We start from the raw sequence: 26,366 nt of genomic DNA on the forward strand, positions 1-26,366 counted from the left end.
GCAGATTTAGTTTTACCCCATTGTAAATGTAATAAGAATTATATTAATAAAATGATATTTTATATCTATTATTTTTGTTACTTGTTGCATTTATTTTATGATTGATTGCGCGCGTACTGAATTAAAAATTCGAGTAAAGTCAATAAATAAATTAGAATAAATTTAGCGTGAATTCAAATAAAAATTGCGACAGCGTGAATTCAAATAAAAAGTCTAATTAAGGTTTCGTTACATTACATAAACGACATGTATGTCAACAATAACATTACATTACATGCACCTTCCAACTACAACAATTGTCTTGCCCCTGAATGGTGCAAATTTAAACTTGCTAAGCAGCGGGACTTGTAACGCCCTAGTTGTTTATTTAATTATTTTATTATGTGGAGTATATATATATATATATATATATATATATATACATATTTATATGAGGTTGGTGATTTATGTGGAGAATATGCATATCTTAATAATATACAAGTGAGCTACATTTTTTGGCATCCTAATCCAAGGTGTCAATCTCTCAACCCCCTAATGCCAAATCAGCAAAATGTTCAAGTACAAAAAATGATCAAAATTAGCAATGTGGATCAGAAAACTACATTTGAAATTAAAAATTCTCATTTTTATTCATTTTGATTATATAAATTTTGAATTGCTGGATTTCCAGCCATCAAACCTCATTTTCGGACCACATATTAAGTAACAAACAAAACAAATTAAAACCCAGGCCCAGTTGGTAGTCCAGCCCAATACTCAACCCTCTTCTCCTTTTCAGAGACATTAATTGCTTAACCTAAAAAGAGTGATGCTTTTCCTGGTCTGCCGCTGGAGATTTCAAACAAGAACACCAAAATGATAAAGCAAATCAGCTATGGTACAAAACCCTTAATCACCATATCAGATTAAACCAGAACTTCTTTCCTCTTTGATTGTTAAATTACAACCACCAGTCACCGTCGATGGCGTCACAAACACCACAGTTTCCATACAAAGGGTTGCAAATCAACGTGTTTCAGTCTACAAAGTGGACGAATCTTTGCGATTTTCGAATTGGTGGAGGTGCTGTGAGGATAAGATCAAGGTTAATTTCATCTCACAAGGTAAAAATAATTCACTGTTTAATTCGAAATTTTCCCTCCACATTGAACCCTAAAATTTAATCTTTTTTAATCCAAACTCAAACCCTAGCAATCACCTATAAAAGAGGTGTTTTGGGTGAAGGAAAAGTCACCCCAGAATTTCTTTGTGTTGACATTGCAATTCTTTGCTCCCCTCTTTTAGTTTACAATCTTGCATTTACATTTTAACTGTTTGAAAAAAAAAAAAATCAAAAACATACATTTCTCATTCAAGAAAAAAAAAAAAAAGATGTCTAACACATCTGATTTTTCAGCAATTTCTGAGATTTGCACTGAAAAAACTTTTTGGAACTTGAAGGGTAAAATCATTAGGCTTTGGCAAGTGTCTGATTTCAATGGAAATAGGATGCCTTTTTCCATTGAAATGGTCATTCTTGATGAGGCTGGTGATAGGATACATGCCTCACTCAAGAAGACTCTGATTTACAAGTTTAGGAATGATCTCTTTGAAGGAAAATGCTTTAGTTTTGAAAATATGGGTGTTGCCAACAATGGTGGTGGTTATAGAACCACTAAGCACACCTACAAGTTGAACTTTCAGTTTAGTTCAAAGGTTAAATACCTCCCTGCCCTTACAATCACTAAGTCACCTTATCAGTTGGTTCCAATCTCTGAAGTTATTGGAGGAACCTATGACACTGATTACTTAGTTGGTAGTTTTCTATTTCCCTTTCGATTTTTTTTGTTATTTTTCAATAGTCCAATAGTTTTTATTGTTAATAGTTGTCTATTTAACTCTGTATTATTTTTACAATTGTTTTAGACATCATTGGTGTCTTGACTGGTGTTGGAAGTGAGAGGGAACTTGAGAGGAATGGAAATATGACAAAGCTCAATGTCATTGAACTTGAGGCTGGAGGGTAAGACAATGTTTTTTTCAACTGCTTGATTTCTTTCTTTATTAGTTTATACATTATTGGTTCTTATTTAATCTGATTATGTTTGAAACAGGTTCAAGATCCAATGTACTTTGTTTGGAAGTTATGTAGATGATCTCAACAGCTTTATAGCAAGTGGAGATATCCCAAATGCGATTGTGATCATCCAACTTGCCAAAGCAAAAAGCTTCCAAGGTTAGGACTATTCATAACTTGCTACCCTCTTATATTGTGTCCTTTCTTTACTTTGTGAAAAGTCTACTTAATTAATTCCTATATATTCCTTTAGATAAAATACATGTTCAGAACTGTATTGGTTGCACCAAAGTTATTTTCAAGCCTACATGTGATGCTGCTGTTAGCATGAGGAATAGGTATAACTTTAGTATTTTGTAATCTATTTGGGATTTCATGTAAAACTGAAATGTAGTAGTTTGTTTGACATTTATTTTTAAGTTTTTTTAGGCTGAGTGAGACTGTTGATACCCCATCCCCACTTGGTTTAACCCAGCTGCAACCAGAAGCAAAACTTGACCCTAGAGAAGAGTTTTTGTATGGAACACCCAGGAACACTATGCAGGGGCTCAAAGATGCTACCACAGTGAGTGTTGTGCTTTTTTTTTTTTATTGTTAATAGGCACAATTTTACCATTAAATCATGATTACTTACTTTGTGCTTATTTATATGACAGAATGAAGTTTATGTTGTGCTTGGAACCATTAAGAGAATAGTTAATAGGGAAAATTTTTGGTATACTGCATGTATATGCTCTAAGGCTGTCATCCCTGATTCTCAAATGTTCTATTGTGAGAAGTGTGATAGGCATGTGAAGAAAGTATTCTCTAGGTGATCTACTTTACTCTATAACTCTTAGTTAAAGTTTATGTGTTTGACCCAAGACCTTATACACACTATAAATTAACTGAATGTTTTATAACTGTACTAGGTACTGTTTGAGGGTGAGAGCAATTGATCATACAGATTGTGCTACCTTAGTAATTTTTGACAAAGAAGCAACTGCACTTTTTAACAAGAGCTGTGTTGACATGCTAGCTGAACATGGAGTGGTAAGTCATTGGATGAATAGAGTGTTTCTTTGTATTTTTATGACCAGCACACTTAAAGGATTCACTGATACATGAGTTTTGAATGTATAGGCTGTTTCTGAAGGTCATCTACCACCTGAAATTGCTGGAATCATTGGCAAAACTTTCCTCTTCAAGGTAGAGACCAAAGTTGATCAAAACCCCAGATTTGAGCAATCATTCAGGGTGAGGAAGATTTGTGCCATGCCGGATGTTATCAATGAGTTCAAGAAGAAATGGGGTGAAGAAGAAGCTGCCTTCTTCAAAAACGCCATGGTATGAATACTTTGCTGTTATATATTGGACATAGATAGCATTTTGGTGGTTTTAAAACATTTATGTTTTTTTAACCTTAAGAGTAATGGTGGCCATGCTAATATTATGTAGGAAGCATCTTCCTTAAGTGTTTTGTTGGACAAGGGGAAAGCTCCCATGATTGCTGGCTCTTCTGATGTGTTGAATCAAGTATGGAGTAGTATAATGTAGTTGTGTTTATTGTTTGAGTGTTGTCTATTTTTCTCTTCAATATGGTGAGTAAAACTTACTTAAAATATTGTGATATTATTTTGTAGGATGATTTTTCATTGACTGAACCTGTTGAGAAGTGCAAGGAAATGCTGTTGGGGGAGGGTTCTGGCATTGTCACACAGGTCAGAAGAACACTATGTAAATCTGAGGCCCTAATTAGATTTATGGAGTCTAGAATTTTAAAACTCATAATTTTGAAATCTTTGCAGGATCTTCTGCCTAAGTTTGCAGTTGCAGATTGTGAGTTTGATGTGGTTGAGATAAGTCAGAAAGGTTCTGCTGCATCTAGCAAGAGGGGATCTCCCACTACGGATGATGATGAGATGAACATGTCTCTCAAGATGTTGAGGAAAACTATCAAGATTGAAAAGCCTTAAAATGCACCTATTGGGATTCTATTTAATTATGTCTTTAATTAATGAACTTATTTACTATTATAAATGTCAGTCTCATATGAGCTCAATTTGTATAATTTGTTTTGAGAACTGTAATATTTTGGTGCTAAGTTTATGACTGATTTGTTGTTTATCAGTTTATTTTGCTACCTTATCAGATCTGTAATATGTTGATCTGAGCACATTATTAAGTAATCTAATTTCATTATGTTAAGATTTTGTGTTTGTTCTGATATATTCAAGTGAGATATTTTGTGTTTTTTTTAACTGTCCTGTGTATGTCAACTAAACAAGGTAATCATGTCTCATTTACAGTTTTTTTTTTTTTGATATCATTAATTGAGATTAATACTGCTTATATTAAACTTATAGCAAAATGCAAATAACTTACAATTTATGTTTTTTTCCACAGGTTTTATTGGTTGCGTGTATGATTGGATGCAAAGAGAGATATCTGGATGGAATGAAGACAGAAACTTGAAGTGTGAAAAGGGTGTCCTAAGGAAAGCGATTGCCTATAATAACACAATATTCAGCTTAATTAGTTTTAATGATGTATTTATATGAAAGTCAAAATGTATACATTACTATGTTTAGTAGGATTTAGTAGTATTAATAAGAATGTCTCTTTGTGATGTATAAACTTAATTTTACTGCTTCAATATTATTCATTACCATTCAATTCTATTCTGAATTCTGATGTAAACTTAATTATATTTATTAACTGTTAATGAAAAGATATATTTTGACTAATGGAAATATGTATTGACTGTTAATATTTATTGACTGTTGTTGTTGTTCTGTAACAAGTAGTATATAATGGTTTGGCAATAGTTATAGATGAAATTTTTGAGTCTCATCACCATTAAAATTTTGGATCATATTTTATTCATTATACTCATCTTAATTTTTTGGGGGATCATATTTTAATTTGATTCTATTGACTCTATGTCATGGAAAATAAAGCACACACCTGCTATACCTTTTTATAAAAGGGCTTACACATTGATATATGTAATTTGTCCTCTAATGCAAAATTCCTAATGTCCCCACTTTATGAAAATGATATTGCAAGCTTTATTCCAAATTAATTTATGCATAAAGCCAAGTCAGATGTCCTATTTTTCTAATTTGGTGTAAATATGGGAATCAAGACTTATATGATTAAGACACAAGATAGTTTGCCTTTCCCCATATTTTGTAATGTTGTGGGTATTCCTACACGCATGACATGCACTTTCCCTTAGTTTCTTTTTCCTTAGAGATTTCAACAACAGACTACCATCATGTGAAACTAAATTAATTGCAGCCAAAGTAATCTTCCTGAAGCCAACCAACAATGGATCCACAAGATGCAAAAATGGCCAGATTGAAGAGAAAACATGCTAAGTTGAATAGAGGAAGCAATGAAAAGCAAAGGGATAAAGGTACTTAATATTATGTAGAACATATCATTAGCTTAAACTATATTTTTTATGTAATTGCTTATACATTAGTTGTAGTTCTTACAATTCATTCTATAAAGATCACAAAGTTTGTTCAAATATTATGCAGAGAATGAAGATCTAGATTTTGCTTTAAGATATAGGAAGAGAAAGAGTTGTACTGAGTCATCAAGGATTCCCTTTTCACATCTTACTACTGGTGATAGTCTAACTTTGTTAACCAACAACATCAGTTAATTTTTTTTGTTAATTTATTAATAATTTTTTTAGTATTAAATAATTTATCACTTATACAATATTGAACATTATATTACAATATAGATTCAAATAAATCATGCTTGACGTCGAGGAATATCAATGGATTAAATTCAAGCGATGTTAGGCTGTTCCAATCACCAACCCTTCCTTCTCAAACATCATTTGCATCAGGTTAGAACATTTTCAGTATAGTAATGGTATTCTAATTAAGTATTCCGTAGATCCAATGTTTAGTTTCACAATATCAATAAATTTACGACTTTTTCGACAGGTGCATCAACATTAACTAACCCTACAGTGAGCAATATATCAAGGGAAGGTTCCTCTAAAGTGGGAGGAAAGAATAGGACTCCATTATCAACAATTTCCAACGGTGTGTCGGTACAGTCCTCAAGTATGTCAAATATTCTAAAGTTGTTCGATTCCTTTGTACATTAATTTTCACCGAAAGTGTTAAATAAGAATAATTATTAATTCAGCCCATTATATGTTTCCATTGACCTCACATGTGAATTAGCAGATGTGGCATCACAAGTAACAAACACCGTTAAGAAGGCACAAAAGACCAGAATTGGAAGGAAAAGGAAATACAATCAACTTCCTGTGGCACATTTGGATTTCGATTCGTTGCTCCAAGATGTCGTCCCAAGAGAGCAGACATCATTCGGAGGTGAGGTTTTATTAAGTTTCCCTACATAATACACTTTAATAGATAGCTACAACTTCTTAGATTTCATCGAAATTTTTAACAGGGGTCAATCAAAACATTCGAAATTTGGATGAATTTAGAGCTTCTATCTACGTTGATGCTGAGATCACAGGTTTACATAATAATCCTATACTATTTAGTTCAGTATATAGTTCATTTGTACGTACTGTTGGCCTAATCTATCATTTGTAATGCACATGGATATATGACCTATAATTATTGTTCACACTTTCGACAGGATGCTTGGATTTGGGCTATCCAGAAATCCAGTGTAAATGGTGCAAGGCTCAAGTTTGGATAGAGGAAAGGGCAGAAAAGTCTAGACCACCGAATGATAGCACTGAGTTCTCCATCTGTTGTCAAAAAGGGTTTGTTGATATTCCTCTCTTAGAAGAAACACCTAAACTGTTGGTATCACTGCTCAATGGGACTGAACCTAGAAGTAAGCACTACCAACAGAATATAAGGGCGTACAACAGTATGTTTGCATTTACATCACTAGGAGGCAAGGTTTTTTCTAAGTTAAACAATGGAAATGGTCCGCCGCAATTCATATTGAGTGGACAAAATTACCATAGAATTGGTAGTCTCTTGCCTGAGCCCGGTACTACTCCAAAGTTTGCGCAGTTATACATATATGACACCCAAAATGAAGTCCAAAATAGAACAAGGGTTTTTGAGTAAGTATTTATTTTTGTTTCCTATTTAGATAACATTAATAAAGACTGTGTAAAATTTATTATAAATGGTAACATTATTAATTTACTCATTTTCGCACTACTTCCAGGAGTGAAGGTGGTGAGGGAGGTTTTGATCTTTCATTAGTGGAGGATCTTAAACAAATGTTGGATCAATGTAACCCTCTATGCAAATCCTTTAGAAAGATTCGTGACTTGGTTGACAAAGGATCACCTCCAAAGATGGCTTTAAGGTTGTTTCGCAAGAGGAAAAAAGATTCAAGGATGCATAATTTACCAACTGTGGATGAAGTTGCAGGATTGATAGTCGGTGATTATGATCTATCCGAACAAGGAAGAGATATTATAGTTGATGATGTGAGCAAAGGTTTAAGAAGGTTACATGAGACACATCCACTATACATGCCACTTCAGTATCCCTTAGTATTTCCTCGCGGTGAAAATGGTTACGAGGAGGACATCCCTTATAGAGAGTGGGAAGATGAAGAAAAGAATAGAGGATCAAAGGAAAGAGTTGCTATTCGGGAATTTATAGCCTTTAGGATTCAAGAAAGGGAGTGTGAATTTGGAAACATTATGTACAGTAGAAGACTTCTCCAACAGTTTTCTGTTGATTGTTACACAATGATTGAAGCACAGAGGCTTTCTTTCATAAGAAACAATCAAGGGAACATTCGATCAGATCTTTTGAACGGACTACAAGAAGCAGTTGAAAGTGGAGATACAGACCCCCGTAATGCTGGACAGCGTGTTATCCTGCCAGATTCTTTCACAGGTTCACCAAGGTATATGTTTAATAATTGCCAAGATGCCATGGCAATTTGTAAGAGATTTGGATACCCGGATCTCTTCATTACATTTACGTGCAACTCAAGTTGGAGTGAAATTAAGAATTTTGTTGGAGAAAAGGGTCTTAGTGTTTCAGACAGGCCAGATATTATTTCCCGAGTGTTTAAGATGAAACTTGATCAGATGATGACTGACTTCAAAAAAAATGAAATGTTTGGGAAAGTAACTGCAGGTACATTTTTGGTTTGCTTTGTATAATGTAGAAAATTTTATAATTAGTGTGGGTATTTTAATTGAATCAATGACATATTTTGAACTTAATCCACTTATATATATTTTTTCCAGGGATGTACACTGTTGAGTTTCAAAAGAGGGGGCTTCCACATGCACACATTTTGTTGTGGTTAGAAGGGTCAAACAAAATCCACACGACTAAGGACATCGACAAGGTCATATCAGCGGAAATACCACACCCAGACTTATACCCAAAGTTGCATTTGGCCGTTTCTACATTTATGATGCATGGTCCATGTGGAAAGGCAAATTCAGGTTCACCTTGCATGAAAGGACCAAGATGCTCCAAATACTTCCCAAAGAAGTTTTTGTCCTCAACCACCATAGATGAGGATGGCTTTCCTGTGTATAAAAGAGTGGACAGTGGTTTGTCCGTCATGAAGAATGGAGTTCCTTTGGATAATAGGTATGTTGTCCCGTATAATCCAACACTATTGATGCGATACCAAGGTCATGTTAACACAGAATATTGCAACAAATCAAATGCAATTAAGTATTTGTTCAAGTATGTGAACAAAGGTCCCGATAGAGCAAACCTACAGATAAAAAACAAATCGGGCGACAAAGAAGATCCAGCACAGTTAGATGAAATCAAGAGGTATTATGATTGTCGTTATGTATCCCCATGTGAAGCTACATGGAGAATTTTCATGTTCGATATTCATCAAAAATGGCCTCCTGTCATGAGATTATCTTTGCATTTGGAAGGTCAGCAAAGTGTTAGGTTCAAGGAAACACAAAACCTTAACAAAGTGGTTGACTATCATCAATCAGTACCAACAATGTTTCTTGCTTGGTTTGCTGCAAATCAGTTGTATGCAGATGGAAGGGATTTGACATATGCGGAATACCCTTCAAAATTCACTTACTTTCCAACAAAAAGGGTATGGCATCCCAGGAAAAATGGTTTTCAAATTGGTAGGCTCTCATACATTCCAGTCGGTTCAGGTGAACTGTATTATATGCGCATCTTATTGACGATCCAGAAGGGTTGCATGGGGTATGATTGTATCAAAACTGTCAACGGTAAGCTTTATGATACGTTCCAAGACGCCTGTTATGCTATTGGTTTGTTGTCGGATGACAAAGAATTCATTGATGGAATTTTAGAAGCATATAGAACAGAGAGTGGGCATATGCTTCGGGTTTTGTTTGTCAGACTTTTGAACATGAGCACTATGCACAAGCCTGATAAGGTGTGGGATGCAACTTGGAAAATGTTGGCTGATGGAATTCTATATGCAAGACGAAGGAAGTTGGATATTCCAGGTTTAAACTTAATAATTCTTTTTTTGTCTCAAACTTGATAATTCTATATGCATTTTACACTTAAGTAGAACCTGCTAAATATTCTAACTGTTTTATGCCATCATGTTTTCTTAATTCACATTAAAACCAAAAAATTAGGGTGCACCCACATGTTTTGTGTTATTCTCTTACTAAGTTATGCGTAAACCAGAACAAATAGTAGTAACACCTTATAATACTTATACGTATATCATATTGGAAACGAAGTATATAACACTTACGTAAATTATGGTGGTATTTTATTCTTGGTAACTGATATTGTTGAATTATAATCAAATGACATCCAATGACTTTCGTAATAAATAAATTGTGCAGATCTTCAAATATCTGATTCTGTTTTGAAGAATCTTTGCTTAATTGAGTTAGAGAAGTTGTTGAGATACAATGGAAAGTCTTTGAAGGATTATAAATCTCTACCGTATCCGATTCTCGAAGAGGTTTTAAAGATGGAAAACAGATTCATTGCAGATGAATTGAACTATGACAAAGACAAGCTCCGAGAGCTGCATGAATCACTTCTTGGGAAGTTGACAGATGAGCAGCATAGTGTTTATTCTACTATAATGAAATCGGTTGAGACCCAAGATGGTCAGTTCTACTTTTTGTATGGTTATGGTGGAACTGGGAAGACCTTCATGTGGAAGACTCTATCTGCAGCTCTAAGATCACAAGGGAAAATTGTAATAAATGTTGCATCTAGCGGCATTGCGTCATTATTGTTGCCCGGAGGCAAAACTGCTCACTCTACCTTTTGTATTCCACTGCAAAATAAATGTGAAATCATCTTGCAATATAAAACAACAAGATTTGAGAGCCAAGTTGCTAAGAGAAGCGAGTTTATTTATATGGGATGAGGCTCCTATGATGCATAGATTTTGTTTTGAGGCATTTGATCGTACCATGCGCGATTTGATGAGAGGTGTAGATAAGGAAAACTTGAACAGACCATTTGGAGGTAAAGTTGTCGTATTGGGTGGAGATTTTAGGCAAATATTACCTGTGATTAGACAAGCTAATCGATTTGATATAATGAAGTCCACTATCAACTCTTCTCTTCTTTGGCATAGTTGCAAGGTTTTGAAGCTCACAAGGAACATGAGGTTAGTTGATGATGGTACAAGTCCAAGTGCTAATGAGATTAGAGATTTTGCAAACTGGATTTTGAAAATTGGTAATGGTGAGATGGAAGCTGACGAGGATGGAGAAGGTCGCATAGATATACCCGAAGAACTGTGCATTCCTCCATGTGATAACCCTTTGCAAGAATTGATTGACTTTGTTTATCCTAATATTGTCAACAACATTGACAATCAGCGGATTTTTGAAGAAAAGGCAATTTTGGCTCCAACGCTTGATTGTGTTGAACAGGTTAATGACTATGTTTTGTCCTTGATAGAAGGCGAAGAGAAACATTATCTCAGTTCTGATACACCTTGCAAATCTGATGAGGATTATGATATTCAAGGAGATTGGTGTACCACTGAGTTCCTCAATGATGTCAAATGTTCTGGGATACCGAACCATCGGCTGACATTGAAGGTTGGAGTTCCCATCATGCTTCTAAGAAACATTGATCAAGCAAATGGTTTATGCAATGGAACACGCTTGCAAGTCAACCATCTTGGGAAGAACATTATTACTGCCACTGTTATCACTGGAAAGAGTATAGGACAGAAGGTTTTAATCCCAAGGATGGATTTGGTTCCATCAGATTCAGGGTTTCCATTCAAATTCTCAAGAAGGCAATTCCCCGTTTCTTTATGCTTTGCTATGACAATAAACAAAAGTCAAGGCCAATCATTGTCCAAAGTAGGTTTATACTTACCTCGCCCGGTATTCACACATGGACAGTTGTATGTGGCTGTGTCAAGAGTAACTACTAAGAAAGGTTTGAAAATGTTAATCCTGGATGAAGATGGTATCCCTTGCACATCAACTATCAATGTTGTTTATCCAGAAGTATTTGATAATTTGTAGGTTGAATTGCTACAAGGTATGAATGCATATCTTATACATATGTCAGGTTTCAATCATCATTAGTCACTGCATATAATTTTGAAAGTTGTTTTTTCCTTTTATTTTGCAGCGTTTTTTGATGGAAACATGACGTAGCGAATCATTGTCTTGAAGGGCTTATATTGAGATATATGTTTGCTATTGGGCTATGCAGTTCATTTTTGATGTTTTTTTGAAGTCATTCTATGATTGTAATATGCCAATGAAGTTCTAATTCATAAATTTGTGATGGCAATGGATGTGGTTTAATTTATTAGTTGTTATAGATTAACTATGTATTTTATTTTACAAAAATGACGACGTATGTTATTCATTTTGGTAATGGCTTATCGACATATGCTTTAAGACCCAACTTCGGTCTCTTTTTGCCCGTGCGTTGCACGGGGCAATTACTAGTATTTATATATATGTGTGTTTTTGGTTGATTTATGTGGTATAATATTTTATCATATGATTTATTTAATAATAATTAGAATAAGTATGAAATAATAATTATTTTGGTGTTTGGGGGAATTAATTGGAGTTAGTAGAAATTTTCAGGAGTTAAGTGTAAATAGAAGGGAGTTACATTAAGTGAGAAGTTAATACAGAGAAGTTAGAAAAACAGTTTCACGTAGAACCAGTTTTGGGAGGAAGCAAGAGAGAACTAAGGAAGAACCTAGAGTTGATTATTGCTGTGCATTTCTTTCTGTAATTCTAAGGTAAGGGTGAGGTTTACTTCAAGAATGTAGTTATTAAATTCTGATTTTGTATTTAACAGGTTTTGATGAGGAATTGGGAATTTGGGGTTTTATGATAGAATGATGATTTTGAAGTTGTAAGCATGTTTTTGATGTTAGAATTGGGTTCTGGTTGCATAGAACACTTAATTATGTATCTGTAAACTGATTTGGGGAGTGATTGGAAGGAAAATGGGATTTTTGGAAAAAACCAGTTTTCTGCCCGTATAGAAGTTCATCGCTCGCCTCGCGAGTAGCTGTGCTCGCCATGGCGAGTGAGCAACTTCATAGCTCGCCTCGCGAGCAGTCCAACTCGCCATGGCGAGTAGCCCATAATAAAACTTGATTTTTGAAAAGTTGTTATAAGATGTTTTGGGGATGGTTTAAGGTACCTAGATGATTTTAACGATGAATGGTGAAAGTTTTAAGTTAAAAAGATGAGTAGGGAACTTAGAATTTGGATTTGAGTGAGAAAATGGCAATTTTTTCCCGAGAGCACCTGATTTTCACTCGCCTTGAACTCGCCACGGCGAGCTACTGTTTTTGTGAACTCGCCATGGCGAGCAAATGTGCTCGCGAGGCGAGTTGCACAGTTTCTGAGTGTTGACTTGCTTGCATAATTAGTAGTGGTTGGTGTTGTTGTATTTGAGCATGGTTGTATATAATTATACATTATTTTGGTTGATTGGATTGTTGGATTGATGAATACTGATGATGGTTGAAATGTATGTTATTTATTGAATCATACATATTATTATAGTGGAGTCACATGGAGTTGCATTGCATGGTCAGTTGTATGTAGATATACACAAGTAGGTCCATTGCATATGCATAAAACAGCGGTGAGGGCTTCGGTCCTGGAGTACTAGTTGCTCAACAGCGGTGAGAGCTTCGGTCCTGATGAATGCTTTAACCATTCAAAAGCGGTGAGGGCTTCGGTCCTGTTTGGTACCACATGCATATTGCATTTCATTAAGAAGTCTAAGATGGTGTCTTAGCAGTGGTCATGTCATTTGCATGAGTCTTGGTTGTTGATTTCAGTTATTTTCTGATGGATGATGTTGGTGTTGAATATGCATTTATATATATATTCATTGTGATCATGGTGTATTGTTGATGTGGTTGTTGCTTGTGACTTATACATATATTTGTTTACAAGATAAAGTGTTGTTGATTAGGGTGTTAGATTCAATTGATGATTTTAATATCTATATTTATTGTTGTGAATCTCACCCCTTCTGCTTGAAAATGTTGCCCTTCCTATGGGTAACTTGCAGGTGATCCTGAGTAGTAGGTGGTGGCTCAAAGTCGTATTTAGGGCTCCGATACGTGGGATGGGATTTATCATTTTTATTATTGTTGCTTTTCCTTTCCATGTATCAAATTTTGGAACTTATGGTGTGGAGCCTTTTGTTGTCTTTGAACTATGATGTTGAATTATGTTAAGGCCTTTAATGCCTTAGACTATTGTTGGATGTTCATGAGGTTATGGATTTTGAAAACTATTCCGCTGCTATGTTTTCATAAATAATAAGTTGCTTGATTAAATAGTTTTATTTACTATTTAAGAAATTTTGAAATGACGTGTAGCATGCCCGTTGTGGAACTACTCTGATGTATATTTGCTATTTAATTGCTTTTGGGTAACGGGGTGTTACAGGACTCCAATATTCGATCAGCATCTTGAATGACGGTATTCAAGTGTCAAAAGAATGAGGTGCATTCCTTAACACTTGAATACCAGCATTCAAGAGGCTTATCGAATGTTGGAGTCCTGCCGATTAACAAGTTTGAATTGCCCCATCCAGAGTAAGACAATTGTTGTAGTTGAAATGTGCATTCCAACTACAACAATTGTCTCAATGGAAAAACATGAACGCTGGGCGAAATGCTTGAGTCATGGCCGTTTGGCAAGTTTGAATTACCCCATTTCAGAGGTAAGACAATTGTTGTAGTTGGAATGCACCTTACCCTAACTAATGACGATCTTCTGGCGGAATCAAGTTGTTGATGATATCTTCAGTTGATCTCAGCAACGTTATCCGCATATCGATCCACTGGAACATGTTGTGCTCCCAAAACATGCTCGTCACGTTTTCGTCGTTCTTTAACTCCACCCAAGTGAATGATACTCTCCCCTCGTCGAGCGTTGGACGTTTATAACGAACATATTCCACCCTCCTTGCATCTATGGGATTGACTCCTTGGTTGAATTCATTCAGTTGATCCTTGAGACCTCTTAACGTTACATCAAGGCACCGAACCTTCAACCTATGAGGTTCTCCGCCGTTGAATCCTGCATGAACGTCGATATACTCGACCATTGTTTCAAATCTACACAATAAGAAATTAAACACAATCAATGAAAAACTCATTCCAACATTTTATCAAACACCTAGAGTGCAAATTATACATAAACCCTACAACATAAACATGCAAACATCTAAATAATTAAGCAATATTACTCATTTGCATGTAACATTGGGTCATATCTTGCAAAAAAATAATAATTAAACAAACCCTAAATCTAAAAAAATCTAATCTAAGTGTAAAAAAATCTAACATAGTATCTAAAAATCATAACAATTAAGCACTATAAGTCATTTGCATGTAACATTCTATGATTTCTTGCAAAAAAAATTAAAATTTTAACAAAAGAATAAACCTAAAAAATTCTAGATTAAGTGAAAAAATCTATCATACCAACATAATTTAAGTGAAAGCTTACTTGTTCTTGTTGTTGGAGTGTTGTTTGATTTGAAGTTGAAGGAATTTTGAAGTTGGGTAATTTGAGAGAAAATTGAGATTTGTGTGTGTGTTGTGTTTGAAAATGATGCAGAATGAGGTTATGTCTGACCTAATAACAGCACGTAGCATGACTTAAGTTGCGTTCCTCTTATAACTAGTGCAACTTAAGTCACGCTACGCATGTTAACATGCGCAAGGGCATTTTAGACATTTACTTTAGGAATGAGCGATACTGTTTAAATAATGAGCGGAATTCGTTTTAAAATACTACCTAGTAGTTAGTACATTACAAAGCCTTCAATATAAAACAATTGTATTATCCAATTACTAATATGACGTAAGACAATTGGATTAAAGAATATGTTGGCAAATAGCTCCTGGAAGCGAGCTTTAAGAAAATACAAAAACATAGCCAATACTATCATAACTCATACATAGCCAAAGAACATGCGAGTGGAAATAGAAAGCAAGAAATAACCCCATCATTTTTTTAGAAGAAGAGGAAAACAAGTCTATTTTTTAGAATCAGGGGGGTTGACGATGTTTTTATAAAGCTCATTGAGACAAAAAAAAAATATACGGTGTATCGCTAGTATATTTACTCATAGAGTTATCTCTGATATTACTTTTGATATACTAATATTAATCGAACTAAAAAAAAAAGAAAAGAATAAAACAAGAGATAAATATATTGATCTAAACCAAAACAATTGGGTTCAAATGATTAATAACTTCCACCAAAGATGAATTGTTCAATATTAAACTTAAGGGAAATGCTAACTCACAAAACAAAGATAATTGTTTAAGTGTAGAGGAACCATATAATATACTCATTGACGGTTATGGTTGAGATGAATATACTCCTTTTTGTCTCTTATTATAAGCCTCTTTGACTAATTTCATACATATTAAAAAAATTTAAACCTCCTTGACTAATTTCACACGTATTAAGAAAAGTTGTAAGTGTATTTAATGTGTCAAGTTTATGCGTGAATCTTATTAAATTTTCATATTTAAAGGGCAAGATATTAGTATTAATTATTGACGTGTTTAAGAAAAGATAATAATAATACACTCAGTAACTTGTATAAAGACTTGTATATAGAGACTTATAGTTAAAGGATAGATGGAGTGATTTTCATTTCGATAATACAAAATTAAAACCATATTGGTGAAACGGTGGCATTTAGGGTGGGTAGAAGGAATTCTTTCCCACCATGGAAAAGTAAATATTGACCATTAAATAAAGTAGAGAACATGGTTTTATCATAGACACTCAACACCAAATCTTTTTTCACACTCACCACCAACTGTCTCAACTCTCTTTCTTCCTCTCCTACTCGTGGTCTTCACAGTCACCAATCACCACTAAATCTTATGCTTGCTTGACAACATCTTTCAAAAAATGAGAGAAGAGTATAATAAAGCCGGTACAATAGCAGAACAAGCAATTTCTTCAATTAGAACTGTTTATTCCTTTGCAGGAGAAAGCAAAACCATAGCTGCTTTCTCTAATGCTTTGGAAGGATCAGTGAAATTGGGATTGAAACAAGGCTTAGCTAAAGGCTTAAGCATAGGAAGCAATGGTCTTCTTTTTGCTGTATGGTCTTTGATGGCCTATTATGGTAGCAGAATGGAAATTCTAATTGAAATTTCATGATCGAGAAAAATCATGAAACTAACATAGGAACTCAAAATCTCAAGAGAATTGCGTTCAAGGGTTAAAGAGAAGCACAGTCACCATTAACAAAGCCACTTTTCTTAAATTCTAATTGAAATTTCTTCTATGATGTTATGTTTTAATTTTTATTTATGTTATTTTTTTGACTGTGGAGAGAAACTCATGCCCAAGGAAATTTTTTGTATAATGATTTAGGTTCATCATTTTAATTTTGAAATTTTGCCCTTAAAATTTAGAGAATGGTTTTTGAAAAATCTATTTTTTTTGTCACCAACAATGGTTTGAAGGAGACGAAGAAGAAGAGGAAAAGATTTGGTGTTGAGTGTCTATGATAAAACCATGTTCTCTATTTTATTTAATGGTCAATATTTACTTTCCCATGGTGGGAAAGAATTCCTTCTACCCACCCTAAATGCCACCTGGTGAAACAGGTAGTTATTGTTTGTTTATAATTTTTTTTTTTGAGTAAAGTTACTGTTTGTTTATATAAATAAACAAGAATCAAAGAGAATATTCCTTAAAAACAAAAAAGAATATTATACTAAACGAAAGAAAAAAAATGAGGTTAAAAAGAAATAATTTGACAGCTGTGGGATTTGAACCCACGCCCTTTCGGACCAGAGCCTAAATCTGGCGCCTTAGACCACTCGGCCAAACTGTCTTGTTGTTGAATGATTTCTACAATGAATTATTTATAAGATAACAATATTGATAAGTGTAATACAGAAAACTAAACAACGCCATAAAGTCATCGTCATTCATTCCATGCTTTCCCTTCAGATTAAAATTGTCCCAATGTAATGCTTTCCCTTCAGAACATTTATTTTTAGTGGACCAATTATTTCTGAAATAATTTATTTATTTTTTATAACGATATTGGTATGAAATTTTCACCGCCATTTAACAATTACCAATCTCCTTCAGAAAACATGTGAGACACATTTCTACCAACGGAATGTTTTCCATACACATGAGATATGAATTGAACCTATAACTACATTCTTAAAAAACACAAGTCCCTTACCACTTAGACCAATCCACTGTTAGTATTTCTAAAGCAATTCTAAAAGTAGGTTATTGAATGACATTTTTAAAATGATGTTGGTTTGAGGCCTTGAAGCGTGCCCTTCTCAAAGTTTCACAATCAGTTTTTTCAGCACTAATTTTGGTTGGTTAGTTTGACTTCAATTTATTTTAAATAAATCAATTTGTGTATGCATTTTTTTTGTAGATAAATGAAATGACAAATAATCATTAAAACTTAAACTCATAAGTGGAGGTCGAATTTTAAATCTCGATCATGGTGATTGACCTAACCATTTTGTTAGTTAAGTTAGAGCTTGTGCATTGTATATGAATTTTTTAACGAATAATATATCAACTGCTAGTTTTTTTTTTATGTTTTTATAATTTGACATTTCACATACAATTATCATTGGAAAATGCTAAATAGTACGGAAGGTATGGCTACGAAAATTCACGGACGGTTATTAATTGATGTTGGTCACTTGCGCAACTTTTTTTTTTTCTTTCCATTTTTAAAAGTAAGAGATTTAATTGATAAAAAGAGAGTTTAAAGGTTAGCACTCTTTAACCTTAACATAACACTATTAAAATGAATTCACAATTAAACAAAAGGTGCAACAAATTCAAACGATGTTGACCACCTTTTTATTTGGTTGAATTGCATAACAATGAAGACATAGTGAAATTTTTAAAATTACAAAAACAAAAAAAATCAATAGCAACCGTTCAGATTGCTTATATATTGAGGCGTCTGTGAATTTTCGTGAACTATATAACACTTCTCATTACCATTATATTACATTACATGAGGGGACATTTGAGATTGTGGATAATATATGTAGTTCTTTTTGGTTGCAAAAACTAATGTGCGAATTTTACTTTTAAAAAAATTGTCACAGCTAAAAATTTACAAATAACTTCATATCATCTTTAAAAAATAAAAATAAAAACTTCATATCACTAAAAGTTGGATTTCAATCTTTCAAACAGGATATTCATTTTGAATAATTCACTTAAAAGTTTTTTCTAATATAAAAATAACCCTTATTTATTGTTGAAGAAATTGCACTAACGTCATCTCCCGGAGTAGCCATGACTATAAATTGGCAAGGCTTTTTAGTGCTGGAATAAAATGGAGATTAGATGCTACTATCATTCAAGAAAAAATTATTGCTCATCCAAGAATTTTTTTCACTTACTGAATGATGTAACACATGTGAAGAAACTTTCAAATTTTTGTTTAGTATTAAGAGATTTACTCTGTGTTAGTTAGCTTCCAAGTTTTCAAAGTTAAAAAGACATACTAGAGATGCCTTATAATGAATAACAAGGTGTTGATAGGTCCACATGATGATGCCGGAACTGTCTTTTGCAACTACTCAATGCTTCGATGGTTTTTCAAGCTGATGATCAGATTTTAATGTTAGAAATTTTCTTTGAAGTGGATAGAGAATAATGCTTATAATCCTCTTGGAATTATGCTTTGAATGCGTGTTTCCTTTAACGTCAAAAACTATATATAACATTATTTGACAATGGCTTAAAATTATGTTGTAATTAACATATTGATACTAACACTTGAAGTTGTTGACTTGTGTTGAAACAAGATGAAACTCACTATAGTTTTCTTGTTTACACTTAATCACTTCTGTATTTGGGTTGAAGAAGAAGATTAGAGATGATTGTTTATGAATGGAAATCACACTTTCACTACTTTGGTTATTAATTTGTATTGCCTTATATACACAATTGTTCACATACACACTGTGAATCATAACCACTCTAACTTCCATATAACTGAAAAACTGAAAAATCCTAAAAGACATTGCTTGCACAACAGGCAAAGCTCACTAGTTGACTAGTTTTGTATCAACTCCTAATAAATGTGGTAAGATTATAAGAGGTTAAACTTGTAACCACAAAATACAAAGTTTAAATTCTCTCAAAGACAATTGTAAATTAGTAATTAGTGCAACTTTAATTAATTAAAATGTTTTCCATTTCCCCTTAAAAAAAAAATTCTCCATCCCCAATTTAGAAAAATAATATCGAAACTTTTTTAAACCATGGCAATTCTAATCACCTTGATCTTTATCATAAGTAATAAAGTTTGAATTTCGATTTCACTTACCCCAAAGGTTCATAGGTTGATTTCCCCTTGAAAGTTCCAATAAAGGAACTTCATGGAGAACTTGTTAGAAGAAGACCCGTTAACCGAGTATTGTGTGTCTCAACTAAAATATGCACCAGTTGGAGGCCAAATGAAATACTTCTTTTTCAGCCTTTAAATTCAACATTCATAACTAACAAATTGTAAATAGGAAGTCTACCTTTGAATATCAAGTTTTTCAGAAACTAATAATTCCATAAAGAAAAAACTTCAATTAAGAAACTAATACTTTGAGGATGCAGTAAGAAAGTAAACCTTTTATTACTACTTACTAGCTTTACACATTATCTCCATGTCAAACAGCAGACAGAACAAATCCTTGAGATCTGTAAAATATCACAGATCCACAAAAGTGTTTTTAGGCAATCTCTATGGTTTTCAGGAAGTGAAATTCAACCACTGTTTGTAATCATCTAGTAACAGTCATGCATTGTTTAATGGCATGGAAGTAATAACTTTTTCCATCATAAATTGGAACATGCATTCCATGTGAGAATCTATGCTTGAATATTGATATCCTCTACTACATAGGGTGAAAATTCTAAAATTTCAAAGTAAATACTTTCTTACTCTGCATATATTTCATTTGATTGTTGATGGGTAACATCATCAACTGCAAAGACATGATTATGTTTATCTACCTCTACCCAACTCCATGCTCCACCCTGGAGGTTTTCTTTTAACCCTTTGTTGCATAAGGCTTCTAACTTCAGAAGCTTCGTTCCATAATCCTTTTGTTGTATAGATATGTGCTAGAGTTAAATATGGAGCAGCATTACATGGTTCCATCTTAATGAGCTGAATAGCGGCCTCCCTTCCAAGCTCTACATCTCCATAAATCTTGCAAGCACTCAAGAACGAACTCCAGATTATACAATTTGGATCATAAGGCATTTCCTCCATTAAATCCCTTGCTTTCCTCAGATTTCCATTTCTAGCATAAAGATCAATCAAGCAAGCATATATATCTATATCAGGAGACAAACCATAGTTTGTTATCATTTTGTTGAAATATTCCTCCCCTTTGTCAATAAATCCGGCATGATTACAAGCTGTTAAGACTGCAGTAAAGCAGACATGATCAGGTATTAACTCTTTCTTGGTTAATAAATAATCGAAAAGTTCCAAAGCCTCTAAACCTCTCCCACATTGAGCATAACCCATGATCATGGACGTCCACAACACAGTGTTCTTCTTAGAAGTCTGATCCAACACACATTGAGCCTCATCAATGTCACCCCCCTTTGAGTACATATCAATCAGAGTGCTGGCCACATAGACATTCCTTTCAGAACCCATTTTAATAACTAGAGAGTGCACTTGTCTTCCTTGAAGAAGCATTGCAAGGCTGCTGCAAGCACTTAAAATGGAACTTAAAGTATGATCGGTAGGACTCATATTTTTTTCCCGCATTTCTACAAATAGTTTGAGAGCGTCTTCGCTGTACAGGTTTTGGCAATATCCAGATATCATTGTATTGTATATAACAGTATCCTTCTCACTAGTTTCATTGAATAATAATACAGCATCATCAATCTGTCCCCAATTCGCATAACAATCAACTAATGAGCTGATCACAAAACTGCTAGTATCAAATCCTTGTTTGATGACATGAACATGAAGAGTTGGACAATGTTCAAGGACTCCATTTTGCCCCACACATGCATTAATGACACTAGTCAAGGTAAAACAATTGGGCCTGATTTGAGTTCCTAACATCTCTTTGAACAACAAGAGGGCATCTCTTCCTTGTTTGTTTGCTGAAAATCCAGCAATAAGTGAAGTCCACGACACCTGATCATGTTGTTTCATGGCCCTAAATATCTTGTTTGCATCCACAATGGCAAAACATTTTGCATAGAAATCTACAAGTGCACTACAGAGGAACAAATTATCTTCGTATCCAGATCGAATCATATATGCATGGATTTGTATGCCCAAATGCCAATTCAGGGTTTTTGCACAAGAACTAAGTGCATTACAAAGAACATACTTTGTTGGCTTCTCTATTAGCCCATTCATTCTGCTTAATGACTCTAGTGCTTGGCAGGTACTTGCACTTTTAGAATGCTTTCTAATGTAAACATTTTTACAAGCTTTTCCAAAGAATTTCTGCATCAAACCATCAAAGAAACTTTTAGATTATGCATAATATCATATGCGAAAACCTCAATCTTGTGCAGAATGCAGGGGTTGTGTAACTCTAACATCCAATAATTCTATCATCAAAAGAGTCAGGATACATGCAACCTTATTGGCATGTAAATGAAATGAGATTCCAAAAAACCAACCAATCTCTTCGATGAATACACATTTTAATAACTACATGTCAATAACAGTAAACACATTCAAAAAAAAATCTTCAAGCACATGACGCCAATCAGTCTGTAATGAATCAGAGCATTCATGACTAAGATAACATACATACATACAATACAAACATCAGAAAGATATAGGGGATTATGGATGATCATTATGTGTGTGTGGAGAGAGACCAAAAGGTATAGTGACATGAGAGAACCCCCGTGAACATCTGATATTGAACATGTGGAGAGAGAGAAAGAGAGATCAAAAGGTATAGTGACGTGAGAGAAACCCCGTGAACATCTGATATCGAACAAGGCACGACATGAAGATGGACACAACAAATGCAATGTCTAAAATATAGGACACGGGGACAAGATGCACACACACAAAGATACAAAAGGGTTATAAAGCATATCATTCAAGGTTTAACAAAACAGCTTTGAAATAGTGTGATGCTTACCCAAGCTACCCTTATCATGAATTTGAGGACTTGTAGCTAACAGCCTCTTGCCTTGATTGATTTTTCTGCAAAACACGTCAAAACAGATATCAACCAAATTGTTACTTTAAGAGACACGTATATTTATGCACTCAATGCCCACTGATGTTCAAAGATGGCCGCCACTGTTGCTTCTATGTTATTTCCTTTCACAAAAAAAAATAACACACACGCACACATTGTAACACTTATCATAATGTGCATTTCATGTTTTCAGAATATATTAAATTGAATCAGTATATTTTGATCAATCTTATTGAATGCATCACTCCAAAAAGATTATTTTCGTATAAGCTGCCTGTTTTTGTAAGCTATCTCAATGAACTTATGAAAATAAGCTAAAAACAACTTATGAACAATATCATAAGCTATTTTCATAAGTTCTCCCAAACAATCACAAAAAACTTAGCCACTACATAAGCTCGAATAAGTCAATCCAAACAGGCTCATAGTCCAAAACACCCCACCTCAAAATTTGAAGTTATACTAAGCAGGTAAAAGAAAATTGCATCCCAAAGTTTCCAATATTAAAACTAAAAATGATTACCTTAGCATATTATCAGCTAATAAAATTAAATATAAGAGTACTAAGACCAAATTACTATGCTTTTCATACCCTAATTAAAAAAATAAGTAAAACCCTAATTAAAAAAATAAGTAAAAAAAAGAAAAGAAAAGAAATTGAAGGGTTTAGGTTGAAGGGAACCTGTTTTTCTTGGAAAGGAGCTTGTTCTCGTTGATTTTGCGGCCACCGCCTTCAGTAGTATTGCTTGCACCTTCTTTCCATTTGTCTGGTACTGTCACCTTCGATAATTTTTTCTGACCTAAAACCACGGATTCAAATCACCAAAAAGATCAATTGAATTTTCGAAAGCTAGAAATATGGATGGATTATTGAAGAAAAAGGATGAGAAACTCACACTTTTCGCAGACCATTGCAGTCGATAATGATTCTGATTAGTGATTTGATTGTGAAATTTTCAAATTGAATATCAAGATTTGGATCAAAACCCTTTCCAGCTAATTCGTGTCGTTTTGACCTTTTGTTTACGGGTAACCTCTCTTAAACGACAGACTTCGAGTATGTATGAGATCTATTTTTATTTTATCTTTTTCTAGAGATATTATTTTTTGTTACAAATATAAATATAAATCATTTATTTTTCTTATTGATAAAACATATGAAATCTAATTTATTTATGGTTTACAATTTTAAATACACCTTCATTTTTAATTACACTTTTATTTTTTCAAACACTTTTGATTCCTCGAATTTTACGCATTTAAAAAATTGGTCCTCTATTTCAAAATAACTCAATTTTTGTTCTTTCATCATATTTTTGTAATTTTTTTTTGAAGAACCAACCTTTCCTCTAATTCTATTTTTAAATGATGAAATTGAAGTTTTAAATTGATTATCTTAAAAAAAAAATTGATTATCTTGTAATTTTATGATGGTCGATCACTCTACATCGTAAAATCGTATGTCACGTCATTAAGATATGAAAAATCACTTATTTTAAGTATAAAAATCTTATAAAGGAATCAAAACAAAGTGATTTTTTTTTTAAGGACAAAACAAAGTGATTTTATAATGGAAATAAATTTCATAAATAAATGAAAATAGCGTGACTAAAACCATAATCAAGCTTTAAATCAAATTGATTCACCATTTGGTAGAATGGAAAAATCATGTGGCTCATGCAATTTTGAAGATTAAAATATAATCCGCTCAAGTATATTTTTATACTTGTTTTAAAAAATAATCGTTTTTTAAAAGTTATTTGTAAGTTACATTTAAAGAATTGTAGATAATTTATCTAACGATCAATAAAAATTAATCACAAAAATTAATCACGTGACTAAATTTGTAAGTTAGGTAAAAATTAGTTGTGTATGTCACTTATAAATTTGCTTTTATGGTTAATTTTCATTTGATGTTGGTAATTTGTCCATAAATTTTCAAAGACAACTTAAACTTCACATATGATATTTAAAATAATATATTTAAAGATTTTGTTAACTAGCGTCTCAAAGACATTAGACGTATTGGTTAAGGAATTTAGAAATAGAAATTTTATCTTAAAAATATAAGTTGTTATTTTGATGAAGTAATAAATAATTACACCCTTGTTTAGCTTAGATTTCTATCATCACAAAATGAAGAAATTTGGCTTTTCAATCCAAGTTTGATGGAAGAATAAATTTGTTGTTACATCTAATAAAATTTGTCTCATAATCAAAATTTTCTATTTGTTCCACCAAAATCATTTCTTTACAAGGGTTCCACCAAAATCTAAAGCACACATGCACCTCATATTTTTGTTGATTAATGATGTGTGTGTTTTGTCTGAATATGCACCGCCCTACCAATTACATTTGCATTTTTTTTTTTTTAAGAAACATTTACACATACTTTGTGCCAAAAAAATATTACATATAGTATTTCTTTTTTTTACGCAATACATATACTTTCTGTGAACACCTATTTTGTTGGATTACCTGTTACCATCTTTAGTAAAAAAAAAACTCATTTGGAGGTAAAATTTGTTACCGTTCAACATGTTCATATATAGAGATTTACGCACTCTTCTCAAACCATGTAACTAAATAAATTTGATAATATCCCGGTGAGTTTTGTTCAGTTGGTAGGGACCAATGCATTTTATATGCAGGGGCCGGGGTTCAAACCCCGGACACCCCACTTCTCCACATTTAAAATGTGTGAGCTCCAGCCACTAAGCTATTTGACAAAAAAAAAAAAATTGATACAAAAATAGATATTTAAAAGAAAAATGATATTTCATATATTTTCCCTTGATACATTACTCCCATGGACTCAATGAGCACTCCTCAGGCAAAGTTGGAAAACGTTCAGAATGATTGCAATAGTCATAGATGACAAGGTTTCGTTGAACCCAAGCATAATCCATTTTCTGATCACCTGAAAGAAGCCAAGCATCATACTGATCCCACCAATTTTTTGTTGTGGTTGAAACACATTTAGGAAATGGATCTTCCCATTGACAAGCATCAACACTAAAGTCTTTGTAGGATGACACAAATGGTGCTAATTTCCAATTTGTTTTTTCAAGTCCACCTCTTGTAGCCCAATCATCTGCATTCCATACACTTGAAAACAAGTACATTGGTTTCTAATTTGGGAAGATATTGTTTGGTTTGTCATTGTTCTTGAACACCCTTAATTATTGGAACTCTATCCACAAAAACTTTGATGTCATTTTTTGACTTGGGTTATAAGATTAAGAACACCAATAAGAGTAATATACGATTGAACTTACACTATCTGGTGATTATTCCAGAGAATAGAATAGGTGTGATAGTCCTCAGTGGGATCAAACCAAAGCATATGTCTCATCTCACGATTACCGGTCCAATTCATTCTTGTACACATTTGTTTGAATCAAATATGCTTGTCCTGTTCTGTTTCCCAAAAACTCAAAATCAAGCTCATCTCTTTCTGGCCCTGCACCATTTTCTGTACACATCTGCAACAATCCCCTATTCTTGTTAACACTTCATCAATTGGATTCATAAAAACACAAAAAGGAATTCATCAAAGAATGCACATTTAGTACTAAATTTCAATATTAATGTAATTGTTTACTTACATAATAAGCTGTCACAACACCAGCAGAATCACTACTTC

The 26,366-nt window shown here is 33.5% G+C and overlaps 4 protein-coding genes, 1 long non-coding RNA gene and 1 other non-coding gene across 6 annotated transcripts; 3 read left to right on the top strand and 3 right to left on the bottom strand.

The window, feature by feature from the left end:
* Positions 1 to 892: 892 nt before the first annotated feature.
* LOC25502892 (replication protein A 70 kDa DNA-binding subunit E) lies at positions 893 to 4,259 on the top strand. The gene is made up of 11 exons (XM_039828850.1): positions 893 to 1,103; positions 1,906 to 2,002; positions 2,094 to 2,215; positions 2,310 to 2,394; positions 2,486 to 2,621; positions 2,713 to 2,867; positions 2,968 to 3,088; positions 3,179 to 3,382; positions 3,494 to 3,571; positions 3,679 to 3,756; positions 3,844 to 4,259. The coding sequence occupies exons 2-11, from the start codon at positions 1,965 to 1,967 to the stop codon at positions 4,009 to 4,011; spliced, it is 1,185 nt and encodes a 394-aa protein (XP_039684784.1). The 5' UTR covers positions 893 to 1,103; positions 1,906 to 1,964; the 3' UTR covers positions 4,012 to 4,259.
* Positions 4,260 to 5,233: 974 nt separating this feature from the next.
* LOC112417423 (uncharacterized) lies at positions 5,234 to 10,291 on the top strand (the record flags this gene model as incomplete). Its single annotated transcript, XM_039829158.1, has 9 exons — positions 5,234 to 5,456; positions 5,796 to 5,903; positions 6,004 to 6,126; positions 6,253 to 6,402; positions 6,485 to 6,553; positions 6,680 to 7,121; positions 7,229 to 8,160; positions 8,274 to 9,491; positions 9,846 to 10,291. Coding segments are annotated over exons 1-9 (3,576 nt in total), but the record flags the coding sequence as incomplete, so codon positions are not given.
* An 11-nt stretch (positions 10,292 to 10,302) lies between these two features.
* On the top strand, positions 10,303 to 11,859 carry LOC120577375 (ATP-dependent DNA helicase RRM3-like). The gene is made up of 2 exons (XM_039828644.1): positions 10,303 to 11,523; positions 11,617 to 11,859. Exon 1 carries the CDS (start codon positions 10,392 to 10,394, stop codon positions 11,505 to 11,507), a length of 1,116 nt encoding a protein of 371 aa, XP_039684578.1. The 5' UTR covers positions 10,303 to 10,391; the 3' UTR covers positions 11,508 to 11,523; positions 11,617 to 11,859.
* Positions 11,860 to 17,275: 5,416 nt separating this feature from the next.
* Positions 17,276 to 17,355, bottom strand: TRNAL-UAG (transfer RNA leucine (anticodon UAG)). Its single transcript has one exon. It is a non-coding gene; the product is annotated as a tRNA-Leu (tRNA).
* Positions 17,356 to 19,970: 2,615 nt separating this feature from the next.
* On the bottom strand, positions 19,971 to 23,776 carry LOC25502895 (pentatricopeptide repeat-containing protein At2g13600). The gene is made up of 4 exons (XM_013591014.3): positions 23,617 to 23,776; positions 23,403 to 23,520; positions 22,658 to 22,722; positions 19,971 to 22,002 (listed from the first exon to the last, which is right to left on the bottom strand). Exons 3-4 carry the CDS (start codon positions 22,673 to 22,675, stop codon positions 20,524 to 20,526), a joined length of 1,497 nt encoding a protein of 498 aa, XP_013446468.1. The 5' UTR covers positions 22,676 to 22,722; positions 23,403 to 23,520; positions 23,617 to 23,776; the 3' UTR covers positions 19,971 to 20,523.
* A 1,685-nt stretch (positions 23,777 to 25,461) lies between these two features.
* On the bottom strand, positions 25,462 to 26,366 carry LOC112417542 (uncharacterized). The gene is made up of 2 exons (XR_003008119.2): positions 26,329 to 26,366; positions 25,462 to 26,205 (listed from the first exon to the last, which is right to left on the bottom strand). It is a non-coding gene; the product is annotated as an uncharacterized lncRNA (long non-coding RNA).

Source organism: Medicago truncatula, chromosome 8 (assembly GCF_003473485.1).
Source record: "Medicago truncatula cultivar Jemalong A17 chromosome 8, MtrunA17r5.0-ANR, whole genome shotgun sequence".
In the NCBI taxonomy this organism is placed as follows: domain Eukaryota; kingdom Viridiplantae; phylum Streptophyta; class Magnoliopsida; order Fabales; family Fabaceae; genus Medicago; species Medicago truncatula.